Here is a 20,018-nt window from a genome sequence, read left to right as displayed (position 1 = left end):
CAACGCGATGACCCTCGCGCCCCTGTCCGTTAGGAGACATTGTAGGTTCAAGGTGGTTTCATGTGTTTATTTGTTTTTCTTGTTTTAATGCAACTTTTCCAGAAATGTGTAACTAACTGGCTGTTGTAGCTCAGGTATGTAAAGTTTTAACATATATTTAGACTCATAGTACCATTTTCTGTTTTAACAAATGTTTTAGCACAGGTATCAAAATGGTGCCTCTGTTAGAATATATCATTATTACTGGATATACAAATGCCTTCTGCTGCATGTTATGTCAGTTTGAGAGGGCCTGCATGATAGACAATTTCTGCATGTAACCTATTTCTACACTAGGTGGCAGTAAATCAGTGCGATGCCTCAGCTGTTATTATGGACTGCTACAGCTACCTACAGTACTACTGCTAATATGCTAGATTTGAAAACACTAATACAAGCACTAACATTGCCGCCGACTCATTAGTTTTATTTAGACAAACCGCGACTTTCTCTAAATGAGAAATGATCTTTGAAATTGACAAGCACTATATGTGTGAGTTCTGACAAATCACAAGCAGGATCAAAAATAGACAGCCCAGGTTTTATTCAAGGGTTGTCTTTCCAGTAGTGGTGAAACACTTCTTTAACCCATCACTCCACAATAAAGAATATAGTTTTTCTTGTATAGCATAGACAGTCTAAAATCTGCTCTTTTCGTTGTACAAGCTGTACAATGACGATAGATGAACCCTGAACCTTGGTGAGGGACACAGTGTCAAACTCTTCCGGGTTTTACTGACACTTAACTCACGTGACCTGAGCGTCATCCGTCCCCCTCCGCTCTTCCACCCATCACACCCCTCCCCTCCTCACCGAGCATCTCAGAGATAACGGCCGTGTGTCAGTGCGCCTTTAAGAGCCGTACATCCTGCTGCCCTCTGCACTAAATCTCCATCGCTGCCGTGTGAGGGGGAGAAAACACAGAAAGCCACGGCAATGTCCGCCAGCTCTGCTTTCAACGATGAGAAGGGGGGCTCGTCCAGTGTCGGGGAGCCTGAATATGGTCACGACCCGGCGAGCGGAGGGATTTTCTCCTCCGACTACAAAAGGTACGGAGCCACCTGCCTGGGTGCCGTTTGACGCCGTTAGTATTTGTCATATTGTGGGTTGGGTAAACTGGGCAGCTAATGGCGGGGGAGGCGCGGTGTGGATGTGGTGTCCTGTCTGCTAAGAAGTGCTATTTAATGTCGGTGGACGGAAAGCAGCATAGAAACCCCCACACTGAACTTTGTTTGCTCTCAGGCCCGTGATTTAAAGCGGTGTCTGCTTTTTTTCTGGTCGTGAATCTCTCACCGTGATTTGGTCGCGGAAATGGACAAACGATGTTTCAACTCTGGTCCTGACCTTTAATCTATGTTCACCCATTGGTGTTTGTTAACAGTAGCGGTGTTCGGGTGTTGATTCGGCATGTTTGTGAGGGGAGATGTAGCGGGCCTGTCAGTGGGGTTGCCAGGCCTCAGCGCCGAGCTTTTCAGCACCACCCCTGCTGGACAGCGCGCAGAGCGGCAGCAGCTGCACACATATAAACACACACACGGTGTGTCAGTGTGTCTTCTGCATGCATGTTTTTTACGGTGTGGTGATAGTACTTAAAAGTAAAATGTAAATTATTTAAAAGTAGTACCACTTAAAAGCACTACCACAAGACTTTTAATTGGACAAAACAAAGAAAATAATCATTAGTCCTAATGCTGGGTTAGGCAGTATAGCTTGTTATAACACGTTTGTGATATGATCACACAGTCCATAGTTACTTTCAAAACACAGTATATTACATATAACTAGTTACCTTCATTTTAAAGTAATGTAACATATTACAATATTACTGTCTGTGTAGACTAGAGTAATACATTAATTAGTTGTTACACTACTTTTTAGTTACTTTCAACAAATGCCCCCAATAATATTTATAGAACAATTAAATAGCTTAGATCTTTTTAACTAAACAAAGGAGACAAAGGATCAAAGTCTGATATATTATGAGATATGATAATAGGAATTAATACTTTATATTAATATTTTATAGTTTAATGATTAGGCTTAGTCATATGAAACACAATAAATCCTATACCCTTTATAATAAAGCCTATATTTTAGTCCATAGAACAAGGAGTGCATGATCATATGTGATTCAAGAATGTAAATTAAAGTGCGCTCAAAGGATTAGGATTAATTCAAAAAACAACAATGAGTGTTTCACTTTGGTCAGTAATGCATATTGTAATCTGTTACTTGACATAATTGTAGTATTATATCACTGAAACATTATTAGTGATTGTAGTATCTGTGTGTTTCCTACACATCCTGGGCTCTAAGACAATAGTGAATAGGAGGAAGACAGGATGAGATGGGACCAGATGCTCTCCTTAGACAACTGCGGGAATGTGACAGTGTGAGGGTCCCCATAACCAGGGGCCCTGATCAGCCCTGAGGTGGGCATCAGAGATAAGCTACAGGAAGGAGCCCACACCAGAGGTTAAGAGCTGACTCAAGGTATACATTGTCATTTAAGTGTAGAGAGACCATCCTGTCCACTTTAGCTGACATCAGCAAAGTTAAGTAACGCACACAAGAGTTATTTCATAGAGGATGTGAGGCAGACCCATCCTTCTCTTCTTTCCCATTGGATAGATGTACCTTGAACCCACCAAAGTGACCAATTGGGACAAGTAGGCGGTTATGGAGAACAGACTTTAAAAAAAGGCCCCCACACCAGAGAAAGAGGGGTGGCATTTGGTAGAATTCCTAAGATCGAAGGCGTAGGAGTTCTGATAGGGCAAGAGGGCAAAAACGTTTGGCATTACTTTGCCCTGTTTGGAGAACATCAGATGTGGGGCCACACTCTGCTCGGACGCTCGGCTAACCGAAGTTTGTCTCAATAAAGACTGCTCTATCATTCCACCCAGCCTTGCCTCCGCAGAATTCTTTTATCAACATACTACATGCTGACACTTTTGAGGAAGACAGCCCAGAAACTACATGATGTAATAGATTACTCTCTTATCACTAAAAGAAACGTATTACTGTAAGTAACCAGTTGCTTTTTGAACATATTACCCACAAAACTGGATATGATAATGTTATGTTCTCTTACATGTTATAAAGTGATATATTTACAGTCTGACAGAGTGCATTATTTGGGGGATATTATTTGTTGATATTGGCCTATCACAGATATATTAGGATCTGCTTTTGTATTGTCCAATATGCCCCAATATGAAAACAATACAGTATGAAACATGAAATATGAACCACAATCCTTTCCAGTAACATTGTCACTGCAGGACTTTTAGTAAACATATTTTTTTAGACTGCTGGGGTAAACTAACTTTAGCTGCTATTAGCACATTTGCTTAGTTAGCAATCCAGCTAGACTGAAACGGGCCTGGGCTAGCTAGTTAGCATGCTAACTTGAGTTGATATCTCTGCAACACAACACATCCAAAAGCTGTTTTTACGCCTCATTATACTGATACCTGTAGTTCATTTTTGAATGTTTTCAATTAAAATGCTCACACATGACGTTTGCAAAGTAATTGAAGATTAAGTGAAGTAAAAAACAAGATGTCCCTCTGAAATGAATGCTTGCTCTTTAAATGTTGGCTAAAAGTAAAAACTTACCTGTGTCACACCGCCAAAGATTACTTCCTTAATAAACACACAATATGAACAAACAATCTTAAAATGGATCACTAAATTTTTTAAACATTTTAAAATCATGTTTATAAATTACTTATAGTACGCCAGTTCTGTGCTGGAATTTCTTGTTTTGATACAATATATCTGCAGTAAATTGATATTGGCCTTCATGTGATAATGTATGAATCTGAACAATGCTACTACTTCACAACTCTGAACGTCATCTATGCTCTCTAAATGCATTAATATGACTCATCAGTGCCCACGTTCTGTGAGTTACACTGTATGCCTAAAGATTTGCCACCCTCCTTTGGTTATACAGTACAAACATCTCAACTTAATTCGAAAATGATATGTATTCAAGTGTATCACTCTCGTATGACAATCACATCTGTGATTTCTTATAAATAAAGTTTTTTCAGGGGTTGTGTGAATGTCAAATGTCAAAGCAGAACTGCTACTATTAAATTTATTGCAAACTATTCTGATAATCGATTGATCTGAAAGAAAGAGAAATCAAAATTCTCTTGAATTCTGTCTTTCAGCTCCTTAAATGTGAATGAAATTGAATTGAATTGAACTGACTTCGTCTTGGGCTTTGGGAAATACTGATCAAACGTTTTTACAATTTTCTGACATTTTAAAGACTAAACAACTGATCGATAACTTGAGAAAGGAATAGACTAGAATTGTTTAATCAACAGTGAACATTGGAGTTTGTCACATCCCTACATTATATCCTACAAGTTTTGTGTCTCTACATTGGCTTTAATTTTGGTTATTTTGTTTGACACCTGTGCATTGTGCATGTATCTCAATTTGGGAACATGTTTAATGTCAACGCATCATTGTCTCTTGCCCTCACTGTTTCGTCACTGAGACTTGACATGAAACTGTGCCGTATAAGCAGCAGCATCACCAGCTTCAGTAATAAACACTTTTGCATGTCCATAACTTACCAGCAGAGAGAGCTCTTTCTCTGTAGATGATAGGAGGCATCTGTGGATATGAACTGTGACCTTCGGATGTGGAGGAGGGAATTTAGAATTGAGGCTGTTTGGCAGACATTAGTCATTTATTTTAAAGTACCTGTGAATAAATTCTGCTATTATATGTTGATTCTGGTGTAGGCTGGGCATTGTGGTCATGTAGGTCTCTGTTTGCAGAAGTCACTGTTTGATCAGTTAAGGTAGATAAACCGGTTTGTCTGTAAACATGACGGTGAAAGCGATGACTCAACTTGCACTGTCATCTCCTTGGAAACATGGCTATATGTGAAATGGTGCTTCAGTCCTGAAACCATTTCAAGCTCTATGTGTTATTACTCTGAGAAAAAAAACATTTCCTCCTCTTTAAAATATATTTTCTGTTTTACTTTAAAAGTTTTACTCTATACATCTTTTAACATGGAATGACTGAATCTTGACTTGGTACAGAGATTTCAGTGGGGGTTATTTATTGTAGGGATCTGTAACACATTCAATTCTCAAGTCGTGAAATTAAATGTCAAAGTGAATGTCAAAGTAGTATCTTTTTGTATTTTACGTGATGGTTGCCCTTTTTGGCTGATGATTTAGTTGGATCTGTTAGCTGGATCGTAGTTGATTTATGAAAATGTCAGATTATGTAAATTGTTTCGTATCTTTTGCCATGTTGAAGACAACATGTTGTTTTGAAGTAGGGTCGGGTGATGTGGCCATTTCAGATCAATCTTGAAAGCATCCATAATCTACTTTCCAGGTGAATTTTAGAGATCTTTGACATGCAGACCCACTCTACGCAAACAAACAAAAGTGATTCAACCAATTAGATGGCTATGTTGATTGGATACATTACTTCATGTGGCTTTTCTTGAGTGAGATATTTAAAATAAAAGAAATGATTAAACATGAGTTTATGCTAGAAATCCTTCGTCGGAGTAGGAGAAGCTTGTGCCAAAAAATAACAATTTTGAATGCAATATTGTGTTTTATGATGCAAATAGTGTGGTGTGTGGCTACAGTTTACGAGATTTCAAAATGAGGATAATACATTGCAACACTGACTGTGGATTGTAATTGCTTCTTTGAGGTGTCTTGGCCCCTCAAAAGGTTTGACGTATGGATAAGTTCACCAAAAAATTCAAATCAATGAATTATCTTCTCAAACTCATGCTAGATTCAAAGTCGGCTGTGTCAAAGCCCACAAACAACAGTGCTGCAGCATTCTCCTTAGTAACTGAAGTAGATTGGTACTTTTTGTTCCATACAGCTTGTCCCAGTAGTATGAGAAGGCCTAAGATCCCAAATAGATTTGAAAAATCTACCCTCAAGCCCGTCCACAAAGCTAATTTTTGCAAAAATCAAAGTGCAAATTTACCAGTGACTGACCAGGCAATCTACTGGTCTTCATGCTTAACTATAGGAACTCACTGCACCTGGCCAAGAAGTAGTTTGAAACATACCTTTCTAAAAACCTCAACTTCATGTTTTATACTGTTCTTCTGACTTTGTATGGATCAAACAAACAGCTGTTGGCAGATTTTGTTTCCTTCATACTGAGTCAGGCTAGCTGTTTCCCTCTGTTCCCAGTCCTTATGCTAAGCTATATAAGCATAATAATGATGATGGGATGTAGCCTTTCATTTATTATACAGATGTAAAATCTGCTCATTTTACTTTCCGCATGAAAACAAATAGCATATTTTTCCCAAAAGGTCACAGTATTCCTTTGAAAAAAGCCCACACATGGATAAATGAGGATATTTTTTTAAATGACAGAGACAAGCTGAAAGTCTTATGCAGAGTGTGGTCCCTGTGGGGCATGAATATGAATTATCCAGCTTCAGGACTTACATACATGCCAGAGTTAATTAATTCATGAATGCATTCTTACATTCTCTTTGAGGTACTCTGTTGCTATAATCTCCCTCTTATTAGAGAGTATGATACTGCTGTACAGCGCACCAAACTGAGACATAAAAGTTTTGACAAGAGGAGGAGAAAATCTAAAAGATGCTTTTAAATATCAATTGGCAGCAGCAGTCTTTTGTAGTCAGAATGATAAGAGATTTACAGAACTGGATCTTCTTTGTAGGTTTAATTAATAACTGTGATGTTTTTAATTTTCAGATGGTGATTATTTAGACTATATTTCTTAAAAACATGTTCCTTCTAAATTAATAACTAAGAGATCAGAGCCTCCGTCTGTTGAACAAGCAAAAAATACTTTATGGAGTAACTGCAGGAGAAAAATTTACATTGCATTTGCATTTACACCATTTACAGCAAGAACACAATTCATAATAGGTTTGTCACTCTAGTTTCTGCAGCCCCATGGTGTATTGCTTGGTGATATCACAGGTCAAACATCTTATTCATCCTGAGCAATTTTCTACAAATCCTCACTGAGCTGTGACAGATCACAGGAAGAGCATATGTGAACTGCGCTTCAAGGCAGTTATTTTTGTTTGAGCCAAAAAGAAATGAGTGGGAGAGGGAGAGAGAGAGAGGGGGAGAGAGAGTTGTCCTCATCACGACACTGCCAAGAAAGCTGAGTCATATAAGAGGAGAAAAAAAAGCACATCATAGAATATTAAAACTGAATAAGACAGAGACATTTTTCAAAATAATGAGCAAGAGGAGTGAGTAATATTTCAAAGCATCTGTCGGGAATCAGAGAAGGGTTGTTGGATTGCCGGAGTTCAGGCGATGGCGGATAAAGAAAGCTGCGTAGAGTGAGTGAATGAGGGAAGCGAGATTTCCAGCCGTTAATGTGAAGAGGCGGAGCGACGATGACAAGCATGAGGGAGAGGGAGTGATAACGTGGCAAAAGATGGGAGAGGCTGTGTCATTGTTGGAGATCCAGGATATGTGGACATATTGTATCCACACGGGGAGGCAGAGAGAGGCTGGTGCAGCAGCAGGAACCACATGAGAAGCGGGAGGAGTCGCAAGGGGAGAGACAAATAAAACTCCACGCCCCTCTCTGCCGAGCATCCATTTACTGAGCAGCTGATGTCTGCTGCTTCACTGGACGCGTACAGACTCAGCAGTAACAGAAGGGAAAAAAACCCCACAGTGCAGTGGGGCTCTGGATTTGGATAACAGTACCCAGGCAGCAAAATGTATCAACCTCGCCACCGTGGAGAAGTCTTTCAGCAGGCACTGGAGCATTTCTGAAGAGGTTTGTTGCATCATTCATGCAGGACACGTTGGATATACTTTACCTCAAGGGGAGGATTTAAAACCCAGACTCTATCTGAAGCTGCTCATCGCCTATCAGAGGAGGATCTGGAGTCTCATCCAGCTGATTAACAGAGAGGAGTGGGTTTAAGTAAACTGCCATCATCCCAATTTATCTAACTGGAATTCTACAGGTTGCTCTCAAGCTTTTGGTTCAAGCCAAGTTTCAAACATGACCACCATGCAGAAGCTGCTGCAGCTGCCGGTGAATGCGGTGAACATCGTGAAGACGGTGCAGAGTCAGGTCCAGGGCCAGGAGGAGGATAAGAGCCCAGTGCTGACCCCTGACAGTGGGCAGCACTCCTGGTATAGCGCCCTGCAGCCTGATGAGCTTCGCCACCTCCGATCTGGAGGTTCAGGAGGAGGTGGTGGCGGTGGCGGCGGTGGTGGGGACCATGAAGAACGAGCACAACAAGAGGAAGGTGGTGGTGGAGGTGGTGGCGGCAGTTTCCAAACTCAACCTTTGCGGTAGGATCATCAAGAGGAGCCAGACCTGTTTGACCAATTCATACTAATGTTTAGTTATATTTCTATGTAGCTGCTTCCTTTCCAGGGTAGATAACAATGAATTGCAAAGTCTAGCTACTGCTAGCAGCATGGCTACTTTCCAAGGCAAAATACGGCCGTAAGAATATGACCTAGGAAGTATGAATAAGTAAGTTGGTTTTCTTAACTACTGATCTAGTAAAAAGAATGCCGGTTTTTAACCATCTTGAATCATAGTGGTAAGCGGGAACACATAGCAGCGGGGGAGCAGACTTTGACACAACATCAGGGCGCCCCCGATCAGTTGAATGCCTGCCTGTTGACTTTTGTTTTACTTCGATGTCTATCACTCTCTCTCTCTTCACTTTCTTTTTCCTCTCAGTGGGGTTCTTTTTCTTTAGCATTGGAGAGTTTCCACAGTTATTCAAGTTTTTAAGCCATTACCTGGGGATAGCATCCTTGGAAAACATGCTCTTCATTATAGGCACAAGCTTCCTTTGTACCATAACCCAACTTTCATTTTAGCGGTAAAAATCAAACCAGGTGGCAGACTGAATGGTAAGATGAAAGCAAGGTTTACAGGGAACAAAATTTATACATGCATGTTTTTATTTTTATAGCCATTACACTGTAGTCTGTTTTTACTTTACAGAGTGATGAGTGAAAGCAAAAAAGGTGTCAATTGCGAGTTCAAAGGAACACAAGGTTTTATGACTAAAACTGATATTTCATGGATAAAAACTTTTGACAGTTATTGGAATATATTAAAATATATAATATATTTCACCAATCAAAACCCAAAGACATACACTTAAACAATTATAAAAATGCATTTGAGAAGATGTCACCTGAAAATGTTCTGCAAATGACTACATGACTAAATTATTGCAGAAATGTGTTATCTTTCTGATAATTTCTAATCATTTAATTAATTAATCGTTTCAAGCAAGTATATGTATGACACCATGGAAAATAATTATTCAGACTAACTGCTCTGAGCTCTTACTCATGTACAACATGTGAAACAGACTTTAGAGACACTGCCTCATTTTTATGGATCGAAGTAAAAAAAACATTTGAACCTTTGGTATTAGACCTCTGATGAAGCCTTGAAGAGGCTGAAGTCAGAAAGGAAATCGAATAGACTTGTTAAACAGATTACATCAGGAAGATGAGTACCAGTAAAGCTTTCTTAAAAAATGTAGAAATCCATGGTAGGAGCTGTTATATTCTTTAATTGATTCGACTTCAAACCATTTTGAAGAACATCAAAAGTTGTGCTAGCATTTGCTTTAAGAGCAATGTTATTCCTCTTCTGGATTTATCGAGTCATACCTCAGGATGAGAGCCTTACTGAAGTACAGTTCTGGCTGGCACATCTGTCACCAAGAAAAAACAAGAAACTTTCAAAGTCTGCTGAAAGAGTCAGCTTATGTAAAACAGCTGCTTATAAATGCAAGCTGCAACTTTTTAATCTCCCACTTTCCTCTGATTCATGCAAATACATTTTCATAGTCCTGTTTTAATGTTCTTGCAGTCTTACACAGCTCTGTTCTTGAACAAAACGACATTGCATATGAAGTTGTACCATTGAACACCGTCTGCTTCCATGAAGACTTTCTTGCTGATCTCTTGGCTTTGATGCCAGGTAACCTGACCGTCGGTGTACTCTGTTGTACCGTAGCAGGTTAAATAATTCAGAGCTGTTTGTAAATTCAGCTGTCGTTTGGCAGGACAGGACAAAATCCAGAGAAATTAGAGAACCACTGTTGGTGTAGAATTACTGTGGGCCCTTTGGCCATGAGCAGGTAAGTATAAACCCAGCCAGAGGGTCGTTTTTCCTCTCAGTGCTCAAGATGAAGCTTTATTTCTAAGATAATTCACAAAGGTGGCATTTATAGTGCGTTAGAATATATCACAGTTGAGCTGAGAGAATGTGAAATATCCAAGGCTGTCACCTTTTTTTCCTGAAACAGCTTTGAAGTATGTTGTACTGTGGGAAAGAAGAATCTTAGCATATAAAACACTATCTTTTCCTTTAATTTGTTTTGCTCAGCTTCTAAGCAACCATATATGACGCTATTATTCACACTACAGCTATCACTAATAATGCAGGTGTAACTTGTCATTGGTTGCAAATTGTAGATGATCATACATTGACGGGTTTAACGTTTTGGCCACTGCTACAGCAAATGTAATCATGTTTGTAGGTCTAGTTTTAATTGGACATAAACAAGCTACATGAACACCTGTCACTTTATAAATTAGTGAGGCTGATCAAGGTGGTTAATAGACGCAAGCCAAACAACATATGAAGGCTGTTGTTTGTCTGCATTTTGGCAGATAAAACACTGAAAGTGCCTGTTTTAAAATAAAGAAATGTAGCTGTCAATTTGTGAACTGCACATATTTATTTGGTTATTGAATGACTGTCTTTGTTAGAATGCCTGATGTTAATATCCAGATAAATGACGTGAGCTCTTTGCATTCAGCTGTAGGTGTTACATGTAGAGAAGGAGAGTGAGTGCCTCCTCAGAAAAAAACAAGGTCAGAGCAACATCATGCTGCAGCAGTGTGGTTCAGTGAGGGTATGGAAAGAAAGGAAAGTCTCCTTCTTTCACATCAGATTCATACCTGTATGATTTTTGAATATTAGCGCAAAATGATGTGAGTCCTGAAATAAGCTCAGACACTAAAATGTGATGCCTACAACTGATGGTGATTTACTGTTGATTTTTACTGCAGTGTCTGTCTAATTGTCTGTCAGTCAGTCAAATCACAACTGTGCTTCACAAATGGCTGGAGACTAGAGCTGCAATTAGGTTACAAGGTACATTCATAGTTGTTGTTGTTTGTTTAAACAAAACTATGTCAACTGGTTCACAACTAATAATCCCTAGCTATTTGTTAAAAAAAGAATAAATCAAAAGAAAAAAACATTTCTCAGATTCCAATTTCTTAGATGTGAATGTTTTGGGGTGAAAACTAAGATATTTGAGGATGTTATCCTCGGCTTTAGGAAACACATTTTTCAGCATTTTCTGACATTGTGTAGACCCAGAAACTAATCAGATAATCTAGGTGATAATAAAAAATGATTGTTAGTTGAAACCAGAATATGGATACTATGCATTGCTGTAAATGCAAGTCAAGATTGTAGTCTGTTTGTAGTCTTGACCTATCACATTTGATTGGACTTTGGTTGCATGCAGGTTAAAGAATTGACTAAAATGTAATTTCAGAGTCCATCAGCTATCATCTGATGACACTGCTTTTAAAAATGTTTCTGTAGTCATATGCAGGTACCACATCTGTCTGTAGAGATTAGCTAAATTGTTGTCAGTCCATGGAAGATAATTCCATTGTCTCTATTACATTATCTTCATGTGGCTGGTTTTTCATCGGTAAGAAAAAAAACACAGATCCCCCAGAATCCCCATAGAAATATAAGCTTTGTCAACTCTAAATGTTTGTTCAGGTGTTTTGCATTACACTTTTATTTTAATAGTTTGTCTTTATGTTTTTGTCACTAAGATATTACTTTTTGAAGTTAACATGTAAGACAATAGATGTAGGAGGTTTCATTGCAATAAAATAGTTGATGGAAATATTCACCTCTCTTGAGTCTCGGCCAGAGGCCGCAACGCATCATCATGATTTCATGGGGAGAAATGAGCCAGTGGAACCATCATTTTCTGCTGGATATCAGCATTAGTCTTACTCATCCTCCTGTCTGGGCTTTCAGGGCTTTGGGCAGTTTTTCTTTGCATTTTCTCAGAGTTTATTTTTTAATTTGTTTTGGGAAGCAGTCACATATAACCTAGTCACATAACCAGGAAACCAGCGTCAGTTCACGCTTCACATCCAAAAATAATCTGTCACAAACACCATTTTATAGATACTGTCAGGTTTTAATTTGACACTCTTTGATGAATTAAGGTTTTGAAGTGTGTGACAGTGTGTGAACTATATTATTCATGCAATGAAATTATTAACACTTTGATGCTTGAAAGAGACGAAAGCAGAAATCTTGCTTAGCACACAGAAACACACACACATTAAACTCGAGGCAGAGCTGTGTTAAATCAGATGTGTTCTGCAGCGGCCACCTCCTCACAGACTTTAAGGCCTCCTTTCAGTGCTGTCACACAACTAAAACAGATGAAATATATAGTACACCCAAACAGCCTCCCACTCATACAGAGGAATGATGTAAAACTTCTTGGATCAAATAGTTTGGAAAGTCGTTTGTAGTGTTGGTTTGAGTCTGTTTGAAGTGTGTGTGTGTGTGTGTGGTATTCGCTGAATGTAGCACAGCAGAGTCAAAAAGTTAAAATAGGTTCCAATGAGGACTTCACTTCATGTTTCAACAGATACAACGATTACGATATGGTTCACGATTAGTAGGAATGATCATTATTGCATCACCGTTTTTGATTTTATGGGGAAAAAAAATATTGATAACATGATGCTCTGACGTTTGTTTGGGTCTGTACCAAACAGACATCTGGAGAACAAGATTTGTAGACCTGTGCCTCCCTGCAGCACTACAGCACCTAATTATAGCGTTGTTTTCAAAATAAATCTTCTCTTCCACTACTGAAATTTGTTTAGTTGTTTGTGCGGCTAATAAACAGAAAAACATACAAACAGGACTAAATCAAAACCTCTCCAGTAATAGGAGTATTTACATATATGCATGAGATGACACAGTGCCTGAAAGGCATTGTATCCACTGAGTAACACCTGTTATGTTAGCAATGTGAGAGGCATAAATCAGTCCCTGGAGTAGATCCTCTGTGTTTCCACAGCTCAGCACCGCAGACCTTCAGTCCCCTGTGGAACACTGTCAGATGGCTCTGCAGGAAGGCAGGAAATCACTTAGATTCATTTTATTGCATCCTTTGTTGCCTTGGAAACTAGTTGGAGGAAATGTGCAGCTCTGTGGCTAATTCGTCACCCCACCCACCACAATACAAACCCCGCCTTTAACTCCTACACGTCCAAATGATAAGTTTAATCTTTGACTCCTTCAGTCAGAGAATTCTTCCCTTTTAATAGTTTTGAGTAAAGTTTTTTTATGAATGCAAGCTAGAAAACACAGGTGCTTCACATTGCCGATTTGAGAGGTTTTTTTTTTTTTATCTTATCATTCTTTACATGAACCAGTTTTCATGGATATGGTGATCTAATTGTTTGTTTGGAAATGTCATCGATCAGTATTTTTCAACATTCAGTTAGGCTGTCGCCTTATCTTGGCAGCTGTCGCAGTGATCCTGTCTGCACTCTGACTAACCGCTGCTATTTGCAGGTTTGTTCAAACTGGCCATGTTGTGTATGGGTGAGTTTGTATTGCAGCTGGGTGGAGATGTCAGCTTAGATCCACTCAAGCAAGGATCCTTCCTCACATGTGTGAGCTCGCTGTGAGCTCTGTTCCCATCATCTCTAACAGGGGGGACAGATGAACATGGCTGCAGCATAACATGTTGGGTAACAGAGGTCTGTCTTGCAGGCCTGGGCAATATCGATAAAGTATTGGTACTATGATATGAGACTACATATATCGGCTTCAATTTTGGATATGGTTATATCAGGATATGGTTTAAGTCTTTCCTGGTTTCAAAGACTGCATTACAATGCAGTAAGTGTAGACTGTTCTACTTGTTCTCATACTTACCTGTATCCAAGTTGTCCTTACATCCACATTACTGATGTTTATAAAGTAGGTTAATGTACCAGTCATCCCTGCAGTACTGTCATGATTTGGAAATGGAAGTAATTGGTCAAAAATTATGCATTAATTTTGTCTTTGAGTCTTTGTATTTATGACGTGATTTTCAGGAGATTTCAAAATATCAAGAGACATATCGATCATGATTATCCTAAAGCTCAAGGTGATTTTCAGTCAAAATGATATTCAATTGTAACATCTCATAAGACAAGGGAAGCAACAGATCAGCCTAATCCAGTATCATATGAAAAAACCCCAAACATATTTAAATCTGCTAGATTACTGAGAAATTAGTGAAAATTATCAATCTCACAATGTTATAGAAAGTGAGTAAGTTAATCCTGGATCAGTCCCTTTAACCCATCCTCTGTCCAAGTTTTGTGGAACTCTGTTCAAGAGTTTTTATGTTAGTCCTGCTGACAAACCAACAGTCAGACAGACACATAACCTCCTTGGTGGAGGTAATAATATAAAATCAAAAGAGAAAACTATTGATTTCAACTATTAATTTATAAACAAATTAGTTGGTAGTTTATTCTCTGTCAATAAACTGATCATCTCAGCACTGGAATCTTTGTGTCCATTATGTTTGATTATCAAGGTACGTAATCCATTGTATGTATGATAGCAATATACCTACCTGCTGCATCTGGGTCAAACCATATCTGCTAAAATATCTCATTTCTCTGAGATGTCAACATGTTTTTTAGGGATTGTGCCACTCTCCAATTACCATCCGTTATATGAGCTGCAGTTTCAAAGGTTTCCATATTTTGCAAACTGGTTTCTGACTTCAAAGAGAATAATTTCTGGGTCATACTTGCAGACTTTGATAAAATTTGACTGTTGAATGGAAATTGTAAACAGGCCTGCATTTCATGTTTGTGGCCTCAGTAATCACAGTCTTTTGCTTGTTCCTGTCTGCTGAGAAAGAAGCAAAACAAACTACCAAGCTGTGAACTAATGTTCGGTATTTTCCTCCCTCAGACATGATGACTTGAAGGAGATGCTGGACAGCAACAAAGACTCTCTGAAGTTGGAGGCAATGAAGCGGATCGTGGCTGTGAGTATAAATAATGTTTACTTTTGGGATGCAACTGATCAGCAGGTATGCTAAGTGAAGGACAAAGGCCCAGAATGACACAACTTGCATCATTTTAGATGAATTCAGACAACTTCAAAGACCCAAATCTTCTCTGTATCAAACCTGATTTCAAAATGTTGATAGCTAATGTCTCCATTTAAAAATGCTGCCATGAAAGATGCAGGTCACATACAAACTGGAACTGTAATAGACTAAATCTGTAGAGCAGTTGGCTGTTAAATATTGACAATCTGTGTGAGAATCTTCTTTCTGAAGTTCCACATACATCGCTTCATTCATCGTATCTGCAGGACATAGGAAATGAAAGGGAAGGTGAAGCATTGGCTGGAATGAACTTAAAAAAGTTCTACCTACTCTTAAAATGTGTGAAACTCATTGCTAGTGTCACCTTATCAAATCGTGATTGCTGATATTTGTGTTTTCTCTGCAGATGATAGCCCGAGGTAAAAATGCATCAGATCTCTTCCCTGCTGTGGTGAAAAACGTGGCCTGTAAAAACATAGAGGTTTGTACTGAACCCAGCGTTCATGTTGCTTTTCTTCAGTTTGTGTGGTTTTATGTGGTTTACTGCGTTAACGCTTCTTTTTTTTAATTTTGCTTGCTTGTAATTTATGCACGATCTTATCACATTTTAAAAGTCCAGAGGGGTTTGGCTTTATCTCACTTGAGCAAAATTACAATTTTCCCTCTTTTCTTTTGAGGGTTTTTATCACTTACTTTATCACTTCGTTTTAGATTTATCTCAGTGAAAATAATTGAAGTAATCTACATTATTTGGATTCAGTCTGTTTTTTCATCGGTATGTTTTGCTCTCATTATTCCTCCCTTCAGGTCAAGAAGCTGGTCTATGTCTACTTGGTGCGTTACGCTGAGGAGCAGCAGGATCTTGCTCTGCTCTCCATTTCCACGTTTCAGCGAGGGCTGAAGGTACAGCATCTTCTATGAGTGTCAATTCCTTAGATTCTGACCTTTCTGACAACAAAAAGAAAAATAGTAATCAAAATCGGGGTTCAAACATTATAATAAAAATCTGAAAATAAAGATTTACTGTATTCTTTAACCTATGCTTATAGCTGTTTTAGTTCTATGGTTCTTTGATCCGGACCATAGACTTTATAAAACATGGCTGTTGTCTCTGTGATGTCACATATACGTTTCTGAAGAGACTGCACTCCAAATGGCCATGCCCTTAAATGTGCATAAGTTTGAGCCTTAATTTAATTTTCCTTGCTATCATTGCTTTTATTTTCTTGGCTGCTTAAGTAAAGTATCTCAACAACTATTGGAGAAAGTGTGCAGACAGTCATGGCACTGAGAAGATGGATTCTACAAACATCAAGATTCTCCTAAGATTTTCTCTAGACCTTTATGACCTATTATTGAGTGTAATATCTTGACAACTAGGAGGATTGACGTTAAACTTGTTCCATAAATTCTAACTTGAACCTCTTGACTTTTTGTGTTGTGTCATCATCTGATCAATATTTTAATTTGTCCAATAATTTATGACCAAATACCTGTAGAACCAGCTACATCCTCATCATGCTGTGTTTAGTGCTATTTAGCATGCTAATAGGATAAAGTAAGATGATGAACTTGGTAAACATTAAATACGAGTTTAAAGTTTTGATACAATAGAATTAAATTGAAAGTAAAGCGTGGTTTAAAAAAGGTTTAAATGTAATTTCAGGTCAGTTTTGAGGCTTGTTGTAAAGCTAAACCAGGATTTAAACAGGTTCAAATATGACATTATCTCTGTTGGTGCTAGCCAGCTGTAGAGTTTTATAGTCTAATCTCATTATTCACATTTTGGATTGAGCCACATCAGTCAGTCACATGAACATTGTCAACCAAGAAGCAGAAATATTTACTCATGAAATTCTTTCTCTGTTCTATTGCAGGATCCAAACCAGCTGATCAGAGCCAGCGCCCTGCGAGTTCTCTCTAGCATCCGAGTCACGATCATCGTCCCCATAATGATGTTGGCCATCAAAGAGGCTGCTTCGGATATGTCTCCTTATGTCAGGAAGACAGCTGCTCATGCAATCCCCAAACTTTACAGGTGATTTACTGAGAACTGTTTAGTACTTTTTCACTTCCTATTTATAAGTCCTTATGTAAAGATGCCCACTAGTTCCAGATATAACTGCTCAAACTGAGGCTTATATAACAATGATTAAAAGAAGCATGAATTATGCATTTGTAAGTTAGAATTTTTTTTTTTTTTTGAGAATTTAATATTCACTTTGCAGAGTCCTTATCCCCAGTGTGAGAACCACTTGAATAAGATCAAATGCTGTTATTACTTACTCTTATTTAAATTAAAGACCTTTTTCTCATGAAAATGTAGACTGTGTCCTCATGTCTTACATCTTGAAATATCTATAATAAAACATAGTGTGTGACTTTTCTTTTTTGAAGCCCATTGTCGTAGTAAAAGGCACATTCTCCAGAAATTCATTACTGCTCTGACAATAAAATCCATTTGTTTTAAATGTGAGATAGATTTCGAAGTCTTTTCTCCAACATTTCTCTTTTCATGTTTTATTCTTCTTTGCTCTCAGTTTGGATCCAGAACAGAAAGACCAACTGATTGAAGTCATAGAGAAACTCCTCGCTGACAAAACCACGGTGGGTTTTTGCACTACTGATCCATTATTTGAAAAAAACACTGAGTGCAAAGAAATTGGAATTAACTTCAGTACATAGAACCAGACTGCACTCATCGCCTCAGTTGTTTCATTTGTATCATTTGTTTAACTAGTCTCCCTCCTCACAATGCAGTTTTTCCAACCAAAATATACCAGAAAAGGCTTTAGAATCAAGTCACCATTTTGAGGTTTATTGTTTAACTTGTAATGTAATTTTTGATTTAATTTAAGTATGACTCATAATGACTTGACAGTAATTCTCATAGATAATGTTTACGCTGAGATATTAAAGATCTTTATCATAACATCACCACCTGTTGTGTGATTGAAATTGTGTTGCAGTTGGTGGCAGGAAGCGTTGTCATGGCTTTTGAGGAGGTGTGTCCGGAGCGCATCGACCTGATCCACAAGAACTACAGGAAGTTGTGTAACCTCCTGATTGACGTGGAGGAGTGGGGACAGGTTGTCATAATCAACATGCTGACCCGCTATGCCAGGACCCAGTTCCTCAACCCAAACATGAACGTAAGTATAAATCACAGACAGAATCTTTACAGTCCAAAAAGTAATCTGTGTAACCTCTGTACACTGTAGACTAGTTGATAATTAAATCTGTTCTTCCAGCTAAAGCTTGTGTCAGGCTTCTTAGCTTGCCAGTGTTAACTAGCAATAGGTTTTTGGAGATTACTGTGCAACAAAACTGTTTAGGTACAGTTTTTACATTGATGCAACTATTATTTTGTTGAATTATTTTTTTCTTCCATTCTTGCTATTGTGACTCTGCAGAGGTACAAATTGAAACCATCCTGTCATTATTTTCCTCTTTGAGTGTTGCCAACTTGGTGATTTTTTTTTCAGACCCACCTGTTATTTTCTCATATGGAACCAGCAACAAAAAGCCATTTTTCCTGCTGGTTTGAACATTGTTATTGTGGTCATTTTCAGTGCATGTGGTTAAAAATTGCTATAGCCATTTTGCATTTAACACAAGGAGGTCTGATGATAATATTTCTCATACACAGCATTTCTGCTTTTTAACAAAGATATTTAGAAGCAAATTACCATCTGGTGAATTCTAGAGACTTTTAAGACGTTTATTTAATCAACATCATCTCTGCAGGAGTCCCTGTTGGAGGAGGGGAGCGGAGGGGATAGGACTTTCTATGGCTCAGATGAAGATGAGGACGAGGATGAGGAGGAGAAAGAAAAGAAGGCTGAGGCTCCTGCCATGGCCAAGAGGAAGCCGTATGTGATGGATCCAGACCACCGGCTGCTGCTGAGGAACACTAAGCCGCTCCTCCAGAGCCGCAACGCAGCTGTGAGACCAATTCTCCTTTAAATGATACTCACACACATTACATTAGTATAAGACAGCTCAGCACATTAACTCTCCTTTTAAGTCTGTTTCCACTGCAGAGATTTAAAGTCGACTTTTTTCCTCAGTGTTGAGTAGCAGGTTGGTGTTGTGGGTAATTAAGTTCTTATTAACAAGCATCCGTCCAACTGAAGTGTCTCCGAGCAAGATGCTTAATCAGAGCTGACCTGAAGTGATAATTTCCCGGAGGAAATTAATAAATCATCACACCACATTAGTGCTGCTATGGTCACCTTGGAAGGCCCGTTTTGTATTATGTTGGATGAAATTCAACCATCACACATTCTTCTGCCTTTGTGCTGCTGTAGTCGAGCTGGCTGCTTCAGGGTGGTTTAAGATTAACCCTGCTGTTCATCAAGCAACACAATTATATCCCTGTCTTGAATGTGGTTTCTGCTGCTTGATGTTTGCACCTATTAAAGCAACATTATGAAACAATGTTAGTTTAAATTAACAACTTGATCATTTTGATAGTACACTGTCTCGTAATAATGAGTAGTGTCTTTGTCAGTCCTACTTGCACCCCAGTTGTTTATATTTTAACTATGTTACTTGGGTGGCAGGTAGGACCTCCTGGTGAAAGGTGTGTTACACTTCACGACACTAAACTACACCCCAGAAATTGTACAGGTGACATGGAATCATATTCTCTTGAGAAAACGTTGTCTGGTTTGCGCCCTGGTGTCTTCCAGCTGTGCTGCCTTTAAAGAGACAGATAGCTTTACTTGTTGGTAAAGTAACTGCTAATTGCTGCCTATTGTAGCTGCTG

General features: G+C 38.7%; 1 protein-coding gene across 10 annotated transcripts in view; it reads left to right on the top strand.

Annotated features, from left to right (window-relative positions):
- The first annotated feature begins 15 nt into the window (after positions 1-15).
- LOC119024318 (AP-3 complex subunit beta-2) overlaps positions 16-20,018 on the top strand; it is a 42,415-nt gene continuing 22,412 nt past the window's right edge. For 2 of the 10 annotated variants that reach the window (XM_037106988.1, XM_037106987.1), the window contains exons 1-8: positions 223-1,088; positions 15,106-15,181; positions 15,654-15,728; positions 16,055-16,150; positions 17,125-17,285; positions 17,788-17,854; positions 18,217-18,399; positions 18,995-19,192. In XM_037106988.1, the coding sequence (XP_036962883.1) occupies positions 976-1,088; positions 15,106-15,181; positions 15,654-15,728; positions 16,055-16,150; positions 17,125-17,285; positions 17,788-17,854; positions 18,217-18,399; positions 18,995-19,192 (969 nt within the window). In that variant the 5' untranslated portion in view covers positions 223-975. Of the gene's footprint in view, positions 135-219; positions 1,089-7,300; positions 8,370-15,105; positions 15,182-15,653; positions 15,729-16,054; positions 16,151-17,124; positions 17,286-17,787; positions 17,855-18,216; positions 18,400-18,994; positions 19,193-20,018 lie in introns of those variants that run through there. The other 8 variants (XM_037106992.1, XM_037106991.1, XM_037106985.1 and 5 more) reach the window with 6 other exon arrangements.

This window comes from Acanthopagrus latus, chromosome 8 (assembly GCF_904848185.1).
Source record: "Acanthopagrus latus isolate v.2019 chromosome 8, fAcaLat1.1, whole genome shotgun sequence".
In the NCBI taxonomy this organism is placed as follows: domain Eukaryota; kingdom Metazoa; phylum Chordata; class Actinopteri; order Spariformes; family Sparidae; genus Acanthopagrus; species Acanthopagrus latus.
Note: the sequence above shows the minus strand (reverse complement) of the source record. Positions and strands in the feature narration are given on the sequence as shown.